This window comes from Ascaphus truei, chromosome 13 (genome assembly GCF_040206685.1).
Source record: "Ascaphus truei isolate aAscTru1 chromosome 13, aAscTru1.hap1, whole genome shotgun sequence".
Lineage (NCBI taxonomy): Eukaryota > Metazoa > Chordata > Amphibia > Anura > Ascaphidae > Ascaphus > Ascaphus truei.
Window position 1 is genome coordinate 39,305,927 of NC_134495.1, and position 27,034 is coordinate 39,332,960.

Here is a 27,034-nt window from a genome sequence, read left to right on the forward strand (position 1 = left end):
ATTCCTATTGCAATGTCTCTTTTGATCCTGATTATTATAACTATTCTGTGCTATCAGCTCTGAGACAAAGTCCCATCTCCTTATTCACAAGGCTCAGCAACCGCTGCAAGGATCCCAGGCTTTATTTATCCCTGAGAGAGAGTTACTGGGAATATGGATGAGAAACTGCTTGTGGATGTGACTAATATCTGTCATTAGAGAGAGACTCATTATACTGAGGGTTTATTAGAAATGTTTCACTTTATATTATTATTTATCTCACAATCACTGATATAAATCTGCAGGAAATGATATGAAGATCCTGTGACAGCAGCCAGAGGCCCCGCCCCCTCTCCCGCCTCTTCCTTTCCCACTGTCTCTATCTCCGCCTCTTCTACAGCTGCACACTGATTGGCTGCTGCTTGTCATGTGATCTCCCCCTCCCTGCCAAAGGGCTTCTGGGAGTTGTAGTCCTGCTCTTCCAATATTATAGTATTTTGAGGTAGACGAACTACGAATCCCAGAATGCATTGGATAAAGAAATGGATAAGCCAATCAGTGAGGAGTTTGTTAACGCGCCCCTCCCCCTCATGGCTGCAGCAAGGTAATGATCTTCTCTGTTATTATTCACTTAACACATAGCTATTGTAATACACAGACACACTGTAACACTGACACACACAGCTATTGTAATACACAGACACACTGTAACACACACAGCTATTGTAATACACAGACACACACTGTAACACTGACACACACAGCTATTGTAATACACAGACACTGTAACACTGACATACAGCAGCTATTGTAATACACAGACACACTGTAACACTGACATACAGCAGCTATTGTAATACACAGACACACTGTAACACTGACATACAGCAGCTATTGTAATACACACACACACACACACTGTAACACTGACATACAGCAGCTATTGTAATACACAGACACACTGTAACACTGACATACAGCAGCTATAGTAATACACAGACACACACTGTAACACTGACACACACAGCTATTGTAATACACAGACACACTGTAACACTGACATACAGCAGCTATTGTAATACACAGACACACTGTAACACTGACATACACAGCTATTGTAATACACACATACACACTGTAACACTGACACTGACACACACAGCTATTGTAATACACAGACACACTGTAACACTGACACACACAGCTATTGTAATACACAGACACTGTAACACTGACATACACAGCTATTGTAATACACAGATACACTGTAACACTGACATACAGCAGCTATTGTAATACACAGACACACTGTAACACTGACATACAGCAGCTATTGTAATACACAGACACACACTGTAACACTGACATACAGCAGCTATTGTAATACACAGACACTGTAACACTGACATACAGCAGCTATTGTAATACACAGACACACTGTAACACTGACATACACAGCTATTGTAATACACACACACACACACACTGTAACACTGACACTGACACACACAGCTATTGTAATACACAGACACACTGTAACACTGACACACACAGCTATTGTAATACACAGACACTGTAACACTGACATACACAGCTATTGTAATACACAGATACACTGTAACACTGACATACAGCAGCTATTGTAATACACAGACACACTGTAACACTGACATACAGCAGCTATTGTAATACACAGACACACACTGTAACACTGACATACAGCAGCTATTGTAATACACAGACACACTGTAACACTGACACACACAGCTATTGTAATACACACACACACTGTAACACTGACACTGACACACACAGCTATTGTAATACACAGACACACTGTAACACTGACACACACAGCTATTGTAATACACAGACACTGTAACACTGACATACACAGCTATTGTAATACACAGATACACTGTAACACTGACATACAGCAGCTATTGTAATACACAGACACACACTGTAATGCACACACACACACTGTAACACTGACACACACAGCTATTGTAATACACAGACACACACTGTAACACTGACACACACAGCTATTGTAATACACATACACACTGTAACACTGACACACACAGCTATTGTAATACACAGACACTGTAACACTGACACACACACAGCTATTGTAATACACAGCAACACTGTAACACTGACACACACAGCTATTGTAATACACAGACACACTGTAACACTGACACGCACAGCTATTGTAATACACACACACACACTGTAACACTGACACACACAGCTATTGTAATACACAGACACACACTGTAACACTGACACACACAGCTATTGTAATACACAGACACACACTGTAACACTGACACACACAGCTATTGTAATACACATACACACTGTAACACTGACACACACAGCTATTGTAATACACAGACACTGTAACACTGACACACACACAGCTATTGTAATACACAGCAACACTGTAACACTGACACACACAGCTATTGTAATACACAGACACACTGTAACACTGACACGCACAGCTATTGTAATACACACACACACACTGTAACACTGACACACACAGCTATTGTAATACACACACACACACTGTAACACTGACACACACAGCTATTGTAATACACAGACACACACTGTAACACTGACACACACAGCTATTGTAATACACAGACACACACTGTAACACTGACACACACAGCTATTGTAATACACAGACACTGTAACACTGACATACACAGCTATTGTAATACACAGATACACTGTAACACTGACATACAGCAGCTATTGTAATACACAGACACACTGTAACACTGACATACAGCAGCTATTGTAATACACAGACACACACTGTAACACTGACATACAGCAGCTATTGTAATACACAGACACTGTAACACTGACATACAGCAGCTATTGTAATACACAGACACACTGTAACACTGACATACACAGCTATTGTAATACACACACACACACACACTGTAACACTGACACTGACACACACAGCTATTGTAATACACAGACACACTGTAACACTGACACACACAGCTATTGTAATACACAGACACTGTAACACTGACATACACAGCTATTGTAATACACAGATACACTGTAACACTGACATACAGCAGCTATTGTAATACACAGACACACTGTAACACTGACATACAGCAGCTATTGTAATACACAGACACACACTGTAACACTGACATACAGCAGCTATTGTAATACACAGACACACTGTAACACTGACACACACAGCTATTGTAATACACACACACACTGTAACACTGACACTGACACACACAGCTATTGTAATACACAGACACACTGTAACACTGACACACACAGCTATTGTAATACACAGACACTGTAACACTGACATACACAGCTATTGTAATACACAGATACACTGTAACACTGACATACAGCAGCTATTGTAATACACAGACACACACTGTAATGCACACACACACACTGTAACACTGACACACACAGCTATTGTAATACACAGACACACACTGTAACACTGACACACACAGCTATTGTAATACACATACACACTGTAACACTGACACACAGCTATTGTAATACACAGACACTGTAACACTGACACACACACAGCTATTGTAATACACAGCAACACTGTAACACTGACACACACAGCTATTGTAATACACAGACACACTGTAACACTGACACGCACAGCTATTGTAATACACACACACACACTGTAACACTGACACACACAGCTATTGTAATACACAGACACACACTGTAACACTGACACACACAGCTATTGTAATACACAGACACACACTGTAACACTGACACACACAGCTATTGTAATACACATACACACTGTAACACTGACACACACAGCTATTGTAATACACAGACACTGTAACACTGACACACACACAGCTATTGTAATACACAGCAACACTGTAACACTGACACACACAGCTATTGTAATACACAGACACACTGTAACACTGACACGCACAGCTATTGTAATACACACACACACACTGTAACACTGACACACACAGCTATTGTAATACACACACACACACACTGTAACACTGACACACACAGCTATTGTAATACACAGACACACACTGTAACACTGACACACACAGCTATTGTAATACACAGACACACACTGTAACACTGACACACACAGCTATTGTAATACACAGACACACTGTAACACTGACACGCACAGCTATTGTAATACACACACACACACACACTGTAACACTGACACACACAGCTATTGTAATACACAGACACACACTGTAACACTGACACGCACAGCTTATGTAATACACACACACTGTAACACTGACACACACAGCTATTGTAATACACAGCAACACTGTAACACTGACGTACAGCAGCTATTGTAATACACAGACACACACTGTAACACTGACATACAGCAGCTATTGTAATACACAGACACACACTGACACTGACATACACAGCTATTGTAATACACAGACACACTGTAACACTGACACACAGCAGCTATTGTAATACACAGACACACTGTAACACTGAGACACACAGCTATTGTAATACACAGACACTGTAACACTGACATACACAGCTATTGTAATACACAGACACACACTGTAACACTGACATACAGCTATTGTAATACACAGACACACTGTAACACTGACACACACAGCTATTGTAATACACATACACACTGTAACACTGACACACACAGCTATTGTAATACACAGACACACTGTAACAATGACACACACAGCAATTGTAATACACAGACACTGTAACACTGACATACAGCAGCTATTGTAATACACAGACACACTGTAACACTGACATACAGCAGCTATTGTAATACACAGACACACTGTAACACTGACACACAGCAGCGATTGTAATACACAGACACACTGTAACACTGACACACAGCAGCTATTGTAATACACAGACACACTGTAACACTGACATACAGCAGCTATTGTAATACACAGACACACTGTAACACTGACATACAGCAGCTATTGTAATACAAAGACACTGTAACACTAACATACAGCAGCTATTGTAATACACAGACACACTGTAACACTGACATACAGCAGCTATTGTAATACACAGACACACTGTAACACTGACACACACAGCTATTGTAATACACAGACACACTGTAACACTGACATACAGCAGCTATTGTAATACACAGACACACTGTAACACTGACATACAGCAGCTATTGTAATACACAGACACTGTAACACTGACATACAGCAGCTATTGTAATACACAGACACACTGTAACACTGACATTCAGCAGCTATTGTAATACACAGACACACTGTAACACTGACACACACACAGCTATTGTAATACACAGACACACTGTAACACTGACATACACAGCTATTGTAATACACAGACACACTGTAACACTGGCATACAGCATCTATTGTAATACACAGGCACACTGTAACACTGACATACAGCAGCTACTGTAATACACACACACTGTAACACTGACACACACAGCTATTGTAATACACAGACACACTGTAACACTGACATACAGCAGCTATTGTAATACACAGACACACTGTAACACTGACATACAGCAGCTATTGTAATACACAGACACACTGTAACACTGACACACACAGCTATTGTAATACTCAGACACTGTAACACTGACACACACCTCTATTGTAATACACAGTCACACTGTTAAACTGACATAGACAGCTATTGTAATACACAGACACACTGTAACACTGACATACAGCAGCTATTGTAATACACAGACACACACTGTAACACTGACATACAGCAGCTATTGTAATACACAGACACTGTAACACTGACACACACAGCTATTGTAATACACATACACTGTAAAACTGACACACACAGCTATTGTAATACACAGACACACTGTAACACTGACATACAGCAGCTATTGTAATACACAGACACACTGTAACACTGACACACACAGCTATTGTAATACACAGACACACTGTAACACTGACACACACAGCTATTGTAATACGCAGACACACTGTAACACTGACATACAGCAGCTATTGTAATAAACAGACACACTGTAACACTGACACACACAGCTATTGTAATTCACAGACACACTGTAACACTGACACACACAGCTATTGTAATACACAGACACACACAGCTATTGTAATACACAGACACACTGTAACACTGACACACACAGCTATTGTAATACACAGACACACTGTAACACTGACACACACAGCTATTTTAATACAGACACACTGTAACACTGACATACAGCAGCTATTGTAATACACAGACACACTAACACTGACACACACAGCTATTGTAATACACAGACACACTGTAACACTGACACACACAGCTATTGTAATACACAGGCACACTGTAACACTGACATACAGCAGCTATTGTAATACACAGGCACACTGTAACACTGACACACAGCAGCTATTGTAATACACAGGCACACTGTAACACTGACACACAGCAGCTATTGTAATACACAGACACACTGTAACACTGACATACAGCAGCTATTGTAATACACAGATACACTGTAGCACTGACATACAGCATCTTTGTAATACACAGACACACTGTAACACCGACATACAGCAGCTATTGTAATACACAGACACACACTGTAACACTGACATACAGCAGCTATTGTAATACACATACACACACTGTAACACTGACATACAGCAGCTATTGTAATACACAGACACACACTGTAAAACTGACATACAGCAGCTATTGTAATACACATACACACTAAAACTGACATACAGCAGCTATTGTAATACACAGACACACTGTAACACTGATATACAGCAGCTATTGTAATACACAGACACACTGTAACACTGCCATACAGCAGCTATTGTAATACACAAGCACACACTGTAACACTGACATACAGCAGCTATTGTAATACACAGACACACACTGTAACACTGATATACAGCAGCTATTGTAATACACAGACACACACTGTAACATACAGCAGTGTGACGGTAAGGCATAGCCGGCCTTCATTAATAAAGGTGGAGCCCGGCTGGCAGCCCCTGAAACCGTATGGCAGAGAGCGTCAGCTCTTGGGTCTAATATTGTACCTTACTGTGTTGCCCTGTGATACAGTCCCCCTAGGGTTATAGGCTTAGGAACTGTGTGTGTGTGAAGTTAACTATGTAAATGCCAGTGGGCTAGATAATACATGTTGGAAAATAAAAAGACCCTGTTTTTTCCTAGTTCATGTTCCCTTAGCCCTGGAACTGTCCCACCAATACCCTATGGGCATCCAGCAAAAACTAAAAACACATTCAATTTCCATTTAAAAAAAAATGCCAATAAACCAATTGATTGATTGGCACAGTGCCACACTAATACCCATGGTATGGCATGGTTTAACGCTATGACAGTCAATGGGCACCCTGCCAAACACAAAAACAAGCACCAAATAAAAGACATTACGTTTGAATTAAAAAAAAATGCCAATGCATGTGCTAACCTAAAAATAATACAATACAATCCATGTGTTTCTTACTTTTTGTGTCTTCACAGCCTCCGAATCCACCTCCAGCAGCAACTCTTGGTCCACGACTCAATGTTCCTCAACAGCCGATGTTGACTCAGGTGTGTGTGTGTATATATTATATACATACATCTATACCTCTATAGATCTACACACACACACACACACACACACACACACACACACACACACACACACACACACTTCAGAAACAATGGGACCTCTCCTATTTTTCTTCATTTCTTGCAACAACAAAAAATCACAACATTTTCATGAAATAATTTATTTGAGCATTTATAGGTCTGTCATAGCAGATTACATTTAAGAATTATTTGACAATCTAATAAATATTCTTTAGCATGGGTGATGGCGTGATGACCTCATAGTCACACAAATGGTCTTCAGTGAAGAAGATAAGGACGTTATAAAGTGCTTGAGAGAGAGCACGAATTATTGTCCAAAATGGTTCATAAAATATATACTGATAAAGGACGGTCACTGGGAGGACTGAAAATCTAACGTACCAATCGTACTAATCGTAACGTACCATTTAGGATCAACGCTGTCCCTCCCACTCACATCTGTCTCTCCCACTCACATCTGTCCCTCCCACTCACATCTGTCCCTCCCACTCACATCTGTCCCTCCCACTCACATCTGTCTCTCCCACTTCAGGGTGAGGATGATCACCGGTGGCCGTGGCTGAGCGCGCTGTGGACTGCCTGACGGCGCATTCACCAGTGGAAGCTGCGGTCTGGGAGTAGCGATGGGATGTGTGGGGGGAGGGGGCCATAACGCTGACTGATCAGGCAGGGACACAGCTGCAGTAATGACAACAATCAGTCTGCCTGACTCGTGTATACATCACACACATTCCGTAGAGACAGGGGGAAAGACACTCACAGAGCACACACACACACACACACACACACACACGGGCACACAAACACAGACTGGCACACAAACTACCTGCACTACCATTGGTTGCCAGTCAGCTAGGTGACGGCGTCGCTGCAGGCCAAGACACAATCCTTGTCTTCCCTTCCAGCGGCCACGTCATCGCGCTTTGGGCGCCCAAGCACACACGGCAGACTGTGGCCTGCACCATAGAGGGCTGTGCTTTGTGTGGGCGCGCAAGCCGTAGCGCATGCAGCAGCGGCCACAGGGGACTCGGCCTGACACAGAACAGAGCCACAGCTCCTCACATCTGTTCCTTCCCATGCAGGGTGACACAGGCAGGAGGGACACTCATTTAATTTGATCCTTTTCTGTCACTGCAGGGTCACGTATACATCCCTCTCTCTCCCCATGTGTAGAAAAAATTACTGTGAAGGAAGTACAATACATATCACTAGCTGGAGAGGTCACCACATTGTGAAACACTTCCACCAGAACCAGAGCCCATTGTTGGTGCATCTGACTAACTCACTGATAATGATCAAGGACAAGAAGCAGATGACTGAGAGGATCTTGAATCAAACCCTGGAGATTATCTACCTGCTGACTGGAGAGGTGAGCGCTGCTGGAGAAAGGGATAATGACACCACTCTTATCTCCTTAACTACAGCATGGACCGGCAGAGCGTTAATATGGGAGGTGTTTGAGAAGCAATATCCAGGGACATGTGATTAGAGAAAGCAAGAACACAAGGGCAGGCAATGTGTTTGGTCATATGGAGAGCCCAGGACCCCATAAGGACATGATTGGGCAGTAGGAGAGCAGATAAGGTCAGAGAAGGATGTAGTTTGGCAGAGGAGATTGACCCAGTAATTGAATGTACTTGGATCTAGGAAGATGCATGTTTTTGCAGAGGGAGATCCTGGGCCCACTACATATATTATAAAATAGATGTTTTGTGTCTGTGCTACATTATTCTGTTTATATCCACAGTGTCAGATGATTACATATACTATTTAATGTGATGTTTGTACAATCCATGATCTTGGTGCTCATATACTGTAGGCACAGGGGAGTTGTGAGTTTAATGCAGACATGTCAGTGATAATATAAACAGAATTGGTGGGGAGAGCACTGAATAGATTGAGTATAGAGCTGTTAACAAGAGACGCGTCCCTCCTACTGCAAAGCAACAAATCTGCAGGAACATGAGACATAGCAACTGTTGTCTCTTGCTCTGCACAGTGATATTTATTACTGTCTGTCATGATAATATCATGAACTATTAGGTTGTTTAATCAATCTGGTGCTTCAGGGGTTAATGAAGCTGCAGTTTGATTTAAGTGGCCTGCTAACCCCTTGACCAGGCTTATTTTTACGGCTGATAGAATCTAGAGATAAGAACATATGTTTTGCCAGAGATGGGAATAAATTATTTTCCTCCCCACACTAACGTAAACAGGACACCAGTTAAAAGTTTTCAAAGCATACCTGAAACAATTTTACAGAGTGCAAGGGGAGTATAAAATGTAAATATTTTCATTCATTACAGGGATATGAATGCGATAAGGCCAAATATGGGAGGTCTAGCAAGTTATAAGGGATAGACATCCATTTGTCACTCAAATCTTGGGACAACATGGAAATACTTAATCTTATGTCCGTCATGACTGCCTGAATCTATTGATGTGACTCACGTGTGTCTGGGTCCTACAGAAGGGAAGTTCTGAGGGTGTTTATGTATTGAGGCAGAACATAAAGAAGACGTTTTTTTACACTGTCATAAAGCTGTCATTCTCGCAGCCGATTTACGACAGAAGTGGTCTTATGTTATTTCAATGGGGAAAAAATAGTACATAAACCTGTGCAAGGTATTATGAAAATCCGATTTCAACAGAGGTGTGTTTTGGACCAAACACATGAAGTCTCATTTCTGCGCCAGTGACCTCTCTGGGAGAAAATTCTGACATAGTAACGTAATGTTATAGGGATTTATGTTTTTTTGTTTTATCCTGTTATTTTAAGAAACTGTACTGCATCTACTGTAATTGTATGTTCTTGTATATCCTTTTTCTGTAATCTAATCACTGTATTAGTATTATCACTGATTGAAAGGTGAGTTGGCTAGAGTAGCCATGTGTATTAACTCTGGTTGCAAATCTAAGGCTGAGTCCATAGAGACTTCAGCCGTGCGGAGGCTGAGGGAAAGCGGGTGCCTTAGTCCGTGCGCCGTCCGGGGCGGGCCAGTGACGTCACGGAGCTGGTTCGCCCTCATTGGGCGAACCGCTTACGTGACTGGCCCTCCGCTCTCGTCATCGCGCAAACTAAAAATGTCTTGTCTGCTATGCCCCCGCATGCCTGCGGACGCGTGCTTGAGCCCCTGCTAAAGCCGCTCTCATTGCGGCTGCAGGGGCTCACTGACAAGCGTCAGCGTGCCTCAGCGCAGGTCAGCGGATAAGCGCTTACCATGGACACAGCCTAAGTCACATGCTCACTTGGGTGCTGTTCGTGACCGATGGTATATGGATTGAGGGGAGATATTGTTCATTTGAGGGACCTTTGCAAAGTTGAAAAGTGGAACAGCTTGCGAGCTGTGTATTAACCCTTGTCCCGTATGCAGGTCACGTGCTCACAGTTGTGCCCCTACGTGACACTGTTTCTCTCAATATGTAGGATTATATTGTTGTGAAGAAGCACAGTGAGCATGTCACAGACAGCAGCAGTCCCTGTGTGCCAGAAATATTTTGCAGGACCAAGAGACCCACCATGGAGAATCCAACTAACTGTCTCATACATGAGAGAAACAATGATAAGAAGCTGATTTCTGAGAAGATCCTGGAACACACCAACATCATCATTCACCTGCTGACTGGAGAGGTGAGGGCTGCTGGGCAGCGTTAGATATTACCTCCTTTCTGTCTTCATTCAGCCTTTTCCTGAGCAAACTGTTCTATGTATCTGTATTTTTCTCTCTGCCTTGCTCACCTGGATTTCTATAAGGAAGAGATTCTTACAGAACCAATTATTATATCTGGATACTGAGTGGGGGATTCTCTGTGTTTCAGGTACCTATAAAGTGTGATGATCTTGCTGTGTATTTCTCCATGGAGGAGTGGGAGTATTTAGAAGGACACAAGGAGCGTTACAAGGACGTGATGATGGAGAATCAGCAGAACCTCAGCTCACTGGGTAAGAGGAGGTTTTCTGTTATTCTAATAGAGATGTCAGTCATGTTTGGATCCAGCAAACAGGAGCTCAAGTTACACTTTGTGTTTTTACTGTGAGGTTTATTTCAGGAACAAGAAAACAAGTTACAAAGCCGCGCAACCAGAGGCTCATCTCTGTCATTCAGGGCGGAATATTTTAGAGCAGAGGATCCCAACCTTTTATCTATCGAGGCTCCGTATTCATAATGCTCTGTTACTGAAGCCCCTACAATAGTGCGAACAGGACACATAGCTACAGACGCACAAACTAGAAAAACAGACATCCACATACACCACGGTAGAACAGACACACACACACACACGAGAATGGATAGACATAGGACAAACAGACATACACCACATGAGAACAGATGCGCACAGGACATACAAACAATTCTCTCTTCCCTCTGCTCACACCTTTCTCCTGTTCATGCTGCTTCCTCCTCTTCTTGGCCATGCCTCCCCAGACATAATATTAATAATATTATTATTTATAATGCACCAACATATTCCATAGTGCTGTACAATAGGGTTGGAGGATGAAAACAATAAAATAACAAATATAAACGTACATAGTTACAGTAGGTAAGGAGCACCCTGCCCCAAAGGGCTTACAATCAATAACGAAGGGTGAGGAAACATAAGGTACAGGGGGATAATAAAGGTTTGTGTGTGTTAGATGGCTGCTTGTTAATTGAAGGAGTGGGATTATACAGAGGTAAAGCAGTGAGAGCAGGTAAAGTAATGTGCGAGGATGAATATCTTTCAATATGCATCTGAAATATCTAAGACAGATATAGACGCAAGTCAGCTGCACATCACATGGACCCCTATAGCAGACATGCAGGAGGGAGGTAATGACTAACTCCAGGTCTTTGACGTGGGGCCTCTTTTCCTCATGATGTTTCCCCTGGCCAAGCTGGCATAGTAGACATGAGCAGTGAAGGCATATTGGAAAGACTCCCTTTTGGGTGTTATGTCCAAAAAGGTTGAGAACAGAAGGGACACATTGTTCTGATGCCACCTCCTGATTGACTGCATTACCAAGCAGGAGACAATCAGAATAAAGGAGACGGCTAATCCCCTAATTGCCACACTTTCTCCCTGCTCCTCATCCTTTTGATCCTCCCACGACTCCCCAGAGTGCGCTAAACCTCTGCTGAGAAACTGTTTTAGAGAATCCCAATAACTCTGTCTGGGTTTCTCTAATCTGTCCCTCAATGTTACCAGAGTTACACAGCCATAGCCTCTCTGACCTTGAACACATACTTCAGTCTGACTTTTTGAGACTCGAAAACTGGATTTCCCAAAACAAACTGTTTTTAAACACTGACAAGACTGTAACAATGGTATTTGGGACCAAGACTAAATTTTTAAAGCTTCCAGTGACTGAGCTCCAGATCAGAACCATCGCTAACACAACCCTAACTCCTGTTACTAGTTTTAAATACCTGGGCATATGGTTTGACTCCCACTTAACATTCGGAATGCATATTGATACCCTGACATCCAAAACCTATGCCAAACTAGGTGTACTTTACAGGAACAAATCCTCCCTAAGCCTGCTGGTCAGAAAGCGTATCGCACAGCAGATGCTAATGCCAATTATCGACTGTGGAGACATAGTATATGGCTCGGCACCCCAAACCCACCTTAGCAAACTTGACACCCTCTACAATTCAATTTGTCGTTTCGTTCTCCAATGCAACTACAACGCACATCACTGCGAAATGCTCAAAGAACTAGATTGGTCATCACTCGTCTAGGCGCAAAGTTCACTTTTCCTGTCTTGCCTTCAAATACTTTATGGCCAAGCTACCCATCTATCTGAACAAGCTCCTCACCCCTACCACATGCTCACTTATCATCTGAGTTCAGACTCCAAAGACTGTTCATGGTCCCAAGGCTCAACAAAGTATCCGGCCGCTCCTCCTTCTCTTATCGTGCACCCCAAAACTGGAACAACCTACCGGAGACTCTCACATTCACCACCAGTTTATGTTCTTTCAAAACTAATGCTGTCTCACATTTTAGTCTGGTCTGTAACTGTTACATACGCCTATAATATACATCTTCTCTAACTGTGCATGCAATGTATTGTACATAATGTATACCCTGTTGTCATGGAACAAGAATCACATCTCTGTTTCACCCACCCCTTTCCTTTGCAGCTTCTGCTTGTCAGTTCCTCATTTCCAGCTGCATGTATTTTGCTCTGTACACACACAGTGCCTGTGTGTTAGACACAGTGTTGCAATCCCTGTCTCTGCATTATGCCAGTGAGTTGCTACAGCAACCTCAGCCTTTCTATCAGAATGGGCTAGTCTGCTCTCTCCCCCTCAGCCTGGGGACAGACCATCTGTGAGCAAGGCAATCTCGTTATCCAGATTACACTGGCACTTCCTTTTCACATTCAACATTGGCTGAGTGAGTACGTTTCTGTTTACTCTCTACTGGCAAGGCCTCATCCTTTTCACCTTTCCCCACTATCAAGCGCATTAACCATAGATACATTCTCCCACAACACCATCATCCACAAGTGCCTTTGTAAATCCATGCTTTTCTCAATAAAGTGAAGAAAGACAAAGAACTTGTTGTGCTTGTAAAAGGTACGAGTTGAACCTATCTGGGCTATTCATACCACACATGACACTGGCCTCAGAATAGTGAAAAGGGAGACCGTGTGTCTTGGAGATTCACAGGAGCTCTAAGACTTTATGCTAACACAGAGCAGTCTCTGTGCACAGCCTGCAGCAGCCTTACAAACAGCAAGCAGCTTACACTGCACACAGCCTACAACCTACACTCAAGGCAGCAGCACTGCAGTCAGACTGCAATATACACAGAACTTTGATTGCTCTTTTCTGTCTTTGAGTCCACCCTCTGCACAGCTCCATAGTGTAGAGCTACCATCTCAACTACCCCTGCGCACGTTCCCATGGCTAGCGCCGCCAAGGGCCACGCCACCAGACACCCACCAGGACATGGGTCAGAGCCACTGGACACCTGTGAGTACAGCTACCCCTACGCTGAACGCTGCAGGACACCGCTCGGCATCATCTGAGACAGTCGCCCATCGCTGACACAGGTAAAAGACCGCACGCCACACGCACTGGCTAAAGGCCTACACACACCTACAGCATGGCAGAACTCAGATCCCCACCAGACACCACGCAGGAGAGCGATCACTCAGACAAAGAGACCACTGCGCAACTGCAAAAGGCGCAGGCAGACGCAAGGCCTAAACGGACAGTCACACTGACACAAAAGGCCCGCGAAAAATATGAGACTGACATTGAAGCGCACCGCGCTAAATTAGAGTTGGCCTGGGAAACAACCACACTTGGGATACGCAATGTCGCCGGCGGTGGCAATTATTTTCAACAGCTCGAGCAGGTGATAACTCAATTGAAGGTAGATCATTCCGGCTACCAAGCGCTGTCATTCACCTATCTAACAAGAACTAACACGGAAGATAGCATACAAGAGCGCGACCTGCAAAAGGCGATTGACCTAGAACGTGATGGCATCGTGCAAACCGCCATCACGGAAGCTGAGAATAAGAGAAAAGACCTTTTGCAGGAGACCGCATCGCAGCGCTCAAGCACATCCAGGGATTCATCAAGGTCAGCAAGATCAGCGCAATCTAACGCTACTGCCGCTGCCTCCGCCGCTACTGCCGCCGCCACTACGCGTAGGAAAGCCGAATTTGATGCGGAACTAGAGGCGCTTAATCAAGAGAAGGAAGCCGCCGCCATTGCCCAAGCTGAAGTCCTAGAAGCAGCCGCGAGACAGGACGGCGGGGGGCAACCGTACAGATGGATAGCCTCAGAGCATCCAGTCCAATGCACTGAAGACTACGTAAGGAGCCTCTAAAGTGTAAACAGCAGCGCACCATCTCAACACGACGGGAGCGACTTCACAGACACCGAAGACTTGCTAGGTCCACGAGGAGAAGATGCTGTTCCTTCAATGGTACATGCTGCCTGGGATAGCCACAGCCGCAACATTGATCCACACGCCAGCGCGCACACAGATGCACTACAACAGGCTCGCAATCGAGGTACACCCACACGGGAAAACACAGCCCCTCACACCGACCAGCAGTCATCACACGTCCACGCCAAGAAAGAGGCGACCGCATGGACCCTCCCAGCAACTACCTCAGACCGTGACCAACATGCCGATGTCTCAGACCTGGCCAAGTACATAATCTGGCGTGACCTGGTGCAAACAGGACTTACCAACTTTGACGACCGTCCCGAGAACTACCGTATGTGGAAGTTCGCGTTCAAGGACGCAGTCAAGAGCCTGGACATCTCAGCTAGGGAAGAACTCAGACGGTTAGCCAAATGGCTGGGAAAAGAATCCATGGAACACGCAAGGAGACTCGGGGCAGCAAATGCAATCCGCCCCCAAGTAGGTCTTGACCTAGTATGGGAAAGGCTAGAAGAGTGCTACGGTAGCCCCGAAGCAGTCGAAGATTCGCTCTTCAAAAGAGTCGACAGCTTTCCCAGGATCACAACTAAAGACTACTCGAAGTTACGAGAGCTCGCGGACCTGCTGCAAGAGCTGGAGTTTGCAAGAAAAGACCATTCCTTAACAGGTCTCAATGTCCTAGACTCAGCTCGCGGAGTGAGACCCATCTTGGAGAAACTACCGTACAACCTCCAAGAAAGATGGATTTCACAAGGCTCCAAATACAAAAGGGAGAAGCAAGTCGCCTTCCCCTCATTCTCATTCTTCTTGAGCTTCATCCGCGAAGCGACAAGGAACGATCCCAGTTTCATCTTGGGTGCGCAAACCACACACAGTGCAAGCAGCCTGAGGAATGAGAGACCAGTGGCGAGATACGGTAACACTCAAACACCCATCTTGGTCCACAGGACGGACGTGTCTCCCACGACCCAAACTACTCCCGATCAGTCGGTCACCAGAGACTAGGAACCAAGGGACCCAAACAGGGAATGACCCATACACAAGAAGCCACACCCACTTAACAGGTGCTTTGAGTTCAGGATGAAGTCCCTAGAGGAACGCAAGAGGTTACTCTGAGAATTCAGAGTTTGCTTCAGGTGCTGCGGTTCCACGACTCACCTAGCCTGAGACTGTAAAGAAGAAATCAAGTGTGCAAAAGTGACAAGCACGTAACATCTTTACATCCAGAGGCGCTGACACTCCACCAACTCAACAACCCATCCTCCGTAGCGGACCATGGCGGGGAGGAAGGAGGAGAGCCAACATCTGTCACGTCTCAGCGCACCGAGGTTTGCGGAAAAGGAAGTGGCAAAATGTCCTGCTCCAAAATATGCCTTGTCGCAGTGCACCCCTAGGGACAGAGGCCAGGGTGTGCAGCGCACAGCAAAGATGAAAGAGCAGGTCTTGCAATAAAATCCTTTATTTTTCAAACATCTGGTGTGGGACAGCAGCAAACTTCAACGCGTTTCGTTCAAAAGAACTTTTTCAAGAAGTGCTGTTACAGTAAAAAGGGTCAGTTTAAATGCAGCTGTTCGCCCCGTTTTCGCGCCAAAACTGACGTCATCATGCGTCATCCAACCAATAGAGTTCATTGGGCCGCGCATGCGCCGCGCGCCAGAGTGTCCCTGAATCCCCAACAAGCCTCAGCCGAGCTCAATCAGGATCGGCAAGCCTCTATGTGCAGCCTTTGCTGAGAGCACGCCTCTGATGGCTCTGTAGGATCCTCCCACACTCCCCGTTTTGTGCACATGCGCAGATGAGGCCTCTGAGTCCCCCAGCCTAGAGACTTGGATGTAAGTCCACAGCCTGCCGGGGGAGAAATATATAAATAAGCAATTCATGCTATGTGGATGATATTATGCCTCACGGGGCACTGAAACTGGGCAAACAGCTTGCAAACCACTACATACCTAACAAAACGAAAGTGCAACTCTATATAAATCAAGAGTGAAATACAAAAATATTCTATATACACTATTAAAGTTTTTATAAACTAATAAGCTTAAAAATATATCAATTATGATCAGAAAATGTACAAAATTATTTACACAGTACAAAAAATTCAACGAATCAACATATATAGAAAATACATATATAAATATATATTTATACCTAACTTAATTATATTTGTGAATTTAAACAACATTATTGTGACAGAATGACTTTATTAATTAAAAATTATGATTTAAAAAAATTATATGTATATATGTATAGAAATGTATATATCATATTATTACAACAAAAAGATATAATATCTTTGTACACATATTTGAAGAACAGCAGATTGCTTGCTCATATTGATGAAATGGAGATTATGTTGTCTTTAGCATTTATAGTTATTAATGCATCATTATGGAGTACTACATATTATGGATATTAGTCCATGTGCACAAAAGTTTTTCTAATAAACAATCTTGTTATGCTGTGGTCAGATCAATGAGGAATGAATGCAACACTTATTTCAGTTCATTTTATACAATATGCATAATTCCAGAAAAACCAGAATATTTTAATTGGACAAATATGAATATATATACCAAATAAAACAGGGCGATATCATGGGAATCAATTATTTAGTTGGGTATAGACTGTTGGGAAATGGGGTAGAATAATCAAGGGGTTATCCCCATCATATGCATGATGGATCTATATTGTGTTAAATATATTTATTTCAGAAAATGGTTAATATTCCATTCTACATTCATCCCCTCTGGGTACCTGGTGTTTAGTGTGAATATCCAGAAGGATTCTCTGCAGTCTAATCTTTTAACAATATTTCCCCCTCTTTCTTTTTGGATTATTCTCTCAATGCCCACAAATGAGAAGCTATTTATGCCACCCTGTCTGCATTCCGTAAAATGCTTCGACACAGGATGATTAATGTCTTGTTTGCGAATCAATCTACAATGTTCCTGCATCCTCGTTTTTAATGCCCTTGTGGTCCTACCGACATATCTCTTCCCACAGCCACAGGTGATGAGATACACGACAAAGGTGGTGTTACAATTGATAAAGCTATATATGGTGTGACGTCTATGTGGACTGTGGGAGAAGACATGTCGAGCAGGCTTCATAAAGTTACACATACTACAGTGATTACATCTATATGATCCCTTAGTAAAGAATCGTTCTTGATCTTTAACAGGTGTAGATATCACGCTAGGTGATAGAAATGTGGCCAGTGTCTTAGCTCTTCTATATACAAATTTTGGGCCTTTCTCTGTGTAATTACGGAGTATGGGGTCCATTTTTAGTAATTCCCAATGCTTATTAACAATTTTGTTCACTTGATAACTTGATTTATTAAATTGGGAAATGAACAAAGGACAAGTCCTATCTTCCTTGGTCTCTTTTTTCTTTCTATTATTGTGGCGAGAGCCATCCCCCACTCTGGTTCCGGAGGGTAGTATAGTTTCACGTTCAATTTCTATGACTTCCTGTAATGTGGCTTGGAGTGTTTCCCGATCATACCCTCTTTCTATGAATCTTTTTGTCAATTCCCCAGACTGAGTAATGAAGTCGCTGTGAGTTGAGCAATTTCTCCTCAGCCTGAGGTACTGACCTTTGGGTATTCCCTTTATGACAGATCTTGGGTGGCAGCTGTCCGCTCTGAGAAATGAGTTCCTTGAATTGGGTTTTTTATAAACATCAGATTGTATGGTTTGATGAATGTCTATATAGAAAAGAATATCCAGGTAGCTTATGTGATGTGAATGATAATTGACAGTAAGGTGAATATCTGAAGTGTTATCATTTAAATAATTAATAAACTCTAATAGTGTGTCAGTGCTCCCGTGCCAAATGAAAACAAGGTCATCAATAAAGCGTTTGTAAAAAACAATATTGTGCCTATATGTGTTTGTGCTACCATAAATAAAAGTGTTTTCCCACCACCCCATAAAAAGGTTGGCATAGGAGGGGGCAAAACTTGTCCCCATTGCCGTACCCCGAAGTTGTAAATAAAATTTGTGCTCAAAAAGAAAATAATTGTGGGTGAGTAAAAAAAGTATCGATTCCATAATGAATGTAGTTGTGAGTATAGAACTACCTGGACATTCTATAAAATGGCGGACAGCTGTCATACCCAGATCATGTCGTATGATCGAATATAGGGAGACCACATCCATGGTAACCCACAAATAGTCCTGTTTCCATGTGATTTTTTGCATTTTAGTCAATAGATCTCCTGAGTCCAAAATGAAAGAGGGCAATGCCCTTACAAAAGGCTGTAGATATTCATTTACATATTGAGACAAACCATCTCCCAAAGATCCAATGCTTGAGACTATTGGCCGACCAGGAGGGTCGACCAAAGTCTTGTGGATCTTTGGGAGATGGTGGTATATGGGAATGACGGGATGGGGATTGATGATGAAATCTGATTCATTTTTTGTCAATACATGTGTGGCCATGCCCAGATCTATCAGCTCAAGGAGTTCCTTCAGAAAACAGTTTGTGGGGTCCCGCGGTAGCACAGAGTAGGAGGACACATCTCCAAGCTGGCGAAATGCCTCCCTGAAGTAGGCAGTCCTACTCTGTACCACCACAGCCCCCCCTTTATCTGCATTCTTAATGACTAACATAGGGTTATCCTGAAGGGTTTTGATAGCAATTCTTTCTTCCTTAGTAAGATTATCATTTCCCGTATGGGTGAAGGAAAACCCCTGAGCCAACAGTCTGAGATCACGAACTACCAAGTTCTCAAACATACTTAGGAATTGACCCTTAGCAAAGGTGGGGTAAAACACTGATTTTTCTTTCAAATTGGATCCCCACTCCCCCATTATGTGGGATTGTGTGTCATCTATGGTATTACCCTGGATGAAAAGATCTTCCATGTCTCTAAGTGCACAGTCATCCCTGAATGATTCATGGATTCCTATGGGGGGAGAGTAGAGAGGGTTAGGTACATTGCAGATAGTTAAATCTTGTTCTTCATCTGGAATTGTCACACTCTGAGAATCACCTCTCAAATTGGGTTTGTGAAAGAATTTTTTTAAAGTAAGCTTACGTACAAACCTATGGACATCAACCACTGCACCAAAGAGGTCGATCTCCATAGTGGGGGCATATTTAAGCCCTTTATTTAGTAGTGAAATCTCTGCGTGTGACAATTCCATACCCGAAATGTTAATAACATTATTACTGTCAGCTAATAATTCTTTTTCCTCTTGTTTGCTCTTTTCCCTCCCATGTCTTTTCTTCCCCCCCCTCCTTGTCCTCTTTCGTCTCTCCTGAACATTTGGTAGTTTTTTGCCTGTTGATCATTTTGGTAAGTGTCACTTTGTTTGGCAGATGTCAATTCCCCTCTAGTAGTAGAGCTATCTGATGGACGTCTCTCCTCTCTGGGTTGTGTAGTATTCCCACGTTGTGTATTGTTTGATCTATTTTCCATGTCCAAAAATGAAACTGAATGTGAAGCAGTTTCCACATCTGATAGTTCAGAATCAGCACTCTGATAATCAAAATTACTTGTCTTCAAAATTGATTTACTGGGGGTTGATCTGCGTGGCTGGTTAGTAGATGAATCCCGCATGGTGCGATCAAAAACAGGTCCTGTTCTTTGCCAATTGTATATCTGGTTTTTCTCGTAATCTATTCTATCACGATCATATTTATTTTGTTTGCGTATCATTATTTCTCTCTCTGCATCCTCCACAGTTTTAGCTAATATCTGATCATATTTTGAGAAGCCCTCAATGTCCTTGAATTTCCGCAGTTTTTCCTGTAGTTCTTTAATCTGTGTGTCTAATGTTGTTTTTTCCTTAATCTTATGTTGCAGTATTAGTTCCATTAGGCCAAAGGAACAGGTGTTCAGTGTGATTATCCACTGTTCTTCAAAAGTTTTATCTGGGAAGCCAAAAGTTGGCGCTTTCTTCATTCTGAGGCCTCTAGGGATTCTTTTGGTTTTTAAATAATTTTCTGTAGCGACAATGTCCCACCAGATACGGGTTTTATATATCAAGAGTCTTTCTAATTTTTGAAAATACATTTTTAAATCACAAATGTCATTAGTATCAGTTTCCACCACGTTATCAAAGACACGAAGGGCCTTCTTCCTTCTGCATGTGTCATCTCCACAATTGAACGTATATGCTGTAGGCAAATTAATTTCTTGTGCATCCTCCATTTCATCCATTCTTAAATTCTCACAGCCAAAATGTAATAAATGTCCATTGAAATAATAACAATGCAAAAGACCTGCTCTTATTGTATTATATACTTGTATCCTTCATATCAATTCATCAATATAATACCAGTCCATTGTGCACGAGCTACCATGAGAAAGTCAACGTAGTTTGTTAGTGAATGGTGCTCTAAAGTGCTGGAACTGTATGGATGGAAGGGAGCATACACTGGTGTATTTTATAATGGTAGCAGTACTAAGCCTTAAGTGGGCATAGGATACCCTGAAGGTTGGGGTGGTTGTCCAAAGACACCCCCCCTTCCTCATTGGGTTAGCCCCCAGTAATGTACTCACTGTGTATTGTCCTTCCCAGGGTCTCCCTTCCAAAGCGTGCTGCTGTATTGTGTAAAGTTCCAGAGGCCAGGGTGTGCAGCGCACAGCAAAGATGAAAGAGCAGGTCTTGCAATAAAATCCTTTATTTTTCAAACATCTGGTGTGGGACACCAGATGTTTGAAAAATAAAGGATTTTATTGCAAGACCTGCTCTTTCATCTTTGCTGTGCGCTGCACACCCTGGCCTCTGGAACTTTACACAATACAGCAGCACGCTTTGGAAGGGAGACCCTGGGAAGGACAATACACAGTGAGTACATTACTGGGGGCTAACCCAATGAGGAAGGGGGGGTGTCTTTGGACAACCACCCCAACCTTCAGGGTATCCTATGCCCACTTAAGGCTTAGTACTGCTACCATTATAAAATACACCAGTGTATGCTCCCTTCCATCCATACAGTTCCAGCACTTTAGAGCACCATTCACTAACACACCCCTAGGGACAACCTGAGAAGGCTATTCGGATGTATGCAATCCTCGACAATCAAAGCAACAGATCATTGGCGAAGACGGAGTTCTTCAACTTATTCAACTCACAAGACAATGCCTCACCCTACACCCTCAGAACCTGTGCAGGGTCAACTGAGACAACAGGGAGAAGAGCAAGTGGTTACGTCAGACGTTCAGTGGACAACAGAGTGAAGATAGCTCTCCCCACACTCATCGAGTGCAACCACATGGCCACAAACAGGGACAAGATTCCCACACCAGACGTGGCACGCCATCACCCGCACCTCAGAGGAATACCCAACTACATTCCGCCAGTAGAACAAGGCGCCAAGATCTTGCTGCTGCTCGGTAGGGACATCGAGGGTAAGTTAAGTCCGTAAATGGCGTAAGGGACCCCACAACGCACCATACGCCCAAAGACTTGACCTAGTATGGGTGATAGTGGGCAACGCTTGCACTGACAAAGGGCACGGACAAGACTATGTTGACGCCCGCAGAACGGTGATAATAGAATGTGGACACACATCCCTCTCTGAACCATGTCTTGGCCATCTCCAAGTGGCAGGAGGGCCAAGTGAAGAGAAGAGACAAGGTCATACCCCTGAGATCGACAAGAACATCCTCACATCAGTGGGATGTGACAATGGCCTAGGATGCTTAGTGGTTAAGACAACCAAGGATAACGAGTCGACTCCACCGAAGGAAGAAAGTAACCTCCCGAAGGTGACCGACAAAAGGATCTCCGAAAATAAAATAAACAATCAGACAGTTCCCTTGAGAGCAATGACACAGCTGAGACGTACAGCCATTCCTCTCCACAGAGTATCAAGCGACAAGGCAGCCACCTGTCACGGCTGGCATAGCCGCAAAAGATTGCACCCTGCAGGTGAAGCCACAGTGGCAAAAAGACTGTCCTCTCGCATGTCAAAAAAGAGACAGTCGCAGAGACATTTCACAAAGGGATTTACAAGGACAAAAGTGACTGTTCTTCGTCCTGTCCTAGGAGAAAAGAACCTCCTGACGGCAGTCAACAAAGAGACACAAAGGCGTATTACCAAAATACGTGGAGACGTTCTCGTGCAAGAGGAATGCACCGATGACTTGGGGTGCACAGCGTTCCAGACCACAAGGGACGACGACAAGCAAACACCATCGATGGGAGATAGAGGATTCCTGATGTTAACAGTCAAGGAGCTCATCAAAGACGGACCGGGCAGTTGGGTGAACCCGCTACCATTCCGTTCACCAAGAAGGCGCCTCCTAAACAATGGAGAACATGCCATCTCTAGGTTCACTTATCACCTCTGCGACCTGCAAAGGGAACCGGAGACCAAAAACAACTTTGTGGCCTTCATCCAGAAAATATTCCTTACCGGCCACGCAAAGCCAGCACCTCTAATAAAGAAAGGTGAAGAATGCTGGTACCTCCAATCATCTGGGGTCTACCACCCTCAGGAACCCGATCAAATCCGTGTAGTGTTCAGTCCCAGTGCTCAGCTCCAGGGAGTCTCCCCGAACGATGCCCTTTTTACTGGACTAGATTCGACAACTAGTCTTCCAGGAGTGTCGATCCACTTCCGCAAGGAGCCAAAAGCCATCTCCTTCTGCCAAACGCCAGGTTTTAGAGTGACAGGCTGCCACAACTGGCATACCTACAAGGGGATGCTCTCTGTAGATAAAACTACAGAGACAAAATGACTGTTCTTCTATAAGTTAAAAAAGAAACATATTCCTGGAAGGTTGAGAAATTTATTAGAGATCACCTTTTCACTTATTTAAAAAGTATATGCACTTTTAATCACAGATTGGGTGTGTTAGCGCCGTTTACAAGTCACGTTAAGTTAAAAAGAAACAGTGCCAGAGACTTTCACCAAGAGAGACACTGTGGTGCACCCAGCTAACCTGGAGTGGTGCATCCACTTTGCATCCTTTGCCCAAGAACATTGGCCAAGGGACTTTGAAGCCAGTGATGCCAGCCGGTATCACATCGCTATGTGGACATGGACTTTTGCATTGTTATATTATGTATGCATTGCACATATGTTCCACATACTTTAATATAGTGGTATCTCCAGATACCAGACGGGGAGAGTCATGGAACAAGAATCACATCTCTGTTTCACCCCCCCCCCCCACCCCTTTCCTTTGCAGCTTCTGCTTGTCAGTTCCTCATTTCCAGCTGCATGTATTTTGCTCTGTACACACACAGAGTATCTGGGCTATTCATACCACACATGACTCTGGCCTCAGAATACCTGTTCATTTATGTAACTATTTGTAACCATCTATTATGTGTCATATTAACTATGTCCAGGACATACTTGAAAACGACAGGTAACTCAATCTATTCCTGGTAAAACATGTTATCAATAAATAAAATAACTCCTGTGGCATTTACAGCACACACATGCATTCAGTGGTTCTCTCACAGTATACATTCTTGTCTGATTCCCACCAAAAGAGTCAGGACATCCCTTTTGTTTGGCAATTACTCTGGTCCCTGGTATTTGATGAGGGTTCCAGGTGCCATTTCTGAGGGTCATTTATACATCTGGGACATGTTTTTTTCCGCTCAGCTAACTTAACCCACAGCGTTCCAGGAAGCACTAGACATGTTCAGTTATCAAAACCTATTGCCAAAAATAGCTATATAAAAAGTAAAGTAACCCCTGATTTGCTTTCCATTTTTCCCCAGTACTTATTTAGCTTACAGTATATTGCAATTTGGGACGTGGTTTATACTTATTCAAATGTTCAACCAGTAATTTGAAATTATATTTATGCTATTAATGAACTTCTTTTCTCACAATGCATTTATTTCCAACAGATAAATCCATGAGCAGAAGTACACCTGCAGGATGGCAAACTCCTCTTTGCTCACCAGATATCGTAAATGAAGATAACCGTGTCGTTAAAAATGATCAAGTAGCAAATTACTTGAGGCAAAATAACCCAAGTAAGAGACAGAGAAATGCTGTGAGAATTATTGCTAAGAAATCAGGCTCACGTGAAGAAGAAAATCCCACAGTCTCCCTTATTTATACTCTCGGAGAACATACAGGGACTGAATATGTATCTACTGATATTGAGAAGTGGGGAAACGGAAACACTGATGCACAGAAAGTTCACAAAAACGTGTCCGTAATAAATTATGAGTGCAGTGAATGTGGTAAAAACTTTAATAATAAATCAGATTACACAATTCACAAAAGAAAGCACACTACAGAAAGGCTGTATACGTGCTCTGAATGTCAGAAATGCTTTACTAGTAACTCGGCTCTAGTTAAACATCAGACAAGTCATGAGGGAATGATATTCCCTTGCTCTGAATGTGGGATACATTTCTCTCATAAATCATCTCTTTGTAGACATCAGAGTATTCACAGATCAGAGAAACAATTTACTTGCTCTAAATGTCGACAATGTTTTTCCAAGAACTCACATCTTGTTAGGCATCAACAATCTCACACAGGAGAGAAGTCATTTGTTTGCTCTGAATGTGGGAAATGTTTTCCCTTTAAGTCACAGTTTGTTACACATCAGAGAATCCACACAGGAGAGAAACCATTTGTTTGCCCTGAATGTGGGATATGTTGTTCCCGAAAGTCAAATCTTATTATTCATCAGAGAAGTCATACGAGAGTAAAACCATTTGTTTGCTCTGAATGTGGGAAATGTTTTCCCCATGAGGCAGCTCTTACTACACATCAGAAAATGCACACACAAAAGAGACTATTTATTTGCTCTGAATGTGGGAAATGTTTTTCCCAAGAGTCAGATCTTGTTAGACATCAGAGAAATCACACAGGAGAGAAACTATTTCCTTGTTCTGAATGTGGGAAATGTTGTTCCCAAAAGTCAGATCTTGTTAGACATCAATTATCTCACACTGGAGAGAAGCCATTTGTTTGCTCTGAATGTGGGAAATGTTTTTCCCAAAAGTCAAATCTTGTTAAACATCAGAAAATGCACACAGGAGAGAGACCATTTATTTGCTCTGAATGTGGGAAATGTTTTTCCCAAAAATCAGATCTTGTTATTCATGAGAGAAGTCACACAGGAGAGAAGCCATTTGTTTGCTCTGAATGTGGGAAATGTTTTACAGACGGCTCAAATCTTCTTAAACATCAGATAATTCACACCGGAGATAAGCCATTTATTTGCACTGAATGTGGGAAATGTTTTACCCAAAACTCAAGTCTTGATAAACATCAGAAAATTCACACAAGAAAGAGACCAGTTGCTCCCAATTTGGGCAATGGTTTACCCAAAGTTCAGAGCTTGTTAAACATAAGAGATACAGCAGAGAAAAATATATAGCATTAAAAATGTCACAGAGAGTCGTGGATTTTTGATCTCAGAATGTTCAAGTCATTAAGATCCTTATGTGATGGAAGAGACTCTTAAATAAAGATTATATCCAGC

At 42.9% G+C, this 27,034-nt stretch overlaps 1 protein-coding gene across 1 annotated transcript; it reads left to right on the forward strand.

Annotated features, from left to right (window-relative positions):
* The first annotated feature begins 461 nt into the window (after positions 1-461).
* LOC142465252 (uncharacterized) lies at positions 462-27,034 on the forward strand. The gene is given in 7 exon segments (XM_075569255.1): positions 462-583; positions 7,588-7,659; positions 8,875-9,070; positions 11,129-11,332; positions 11,521-11,644; positions 25,437-26,846; positions 26,849-27,034. Coding segments are annotated over 5 exon segments (1,932 nt in total). The 5' UTR covers positions 462-583; positions 7,588-7,659; positions 8,875-8,992; the 3' UTR covers positions 26,965-27,034.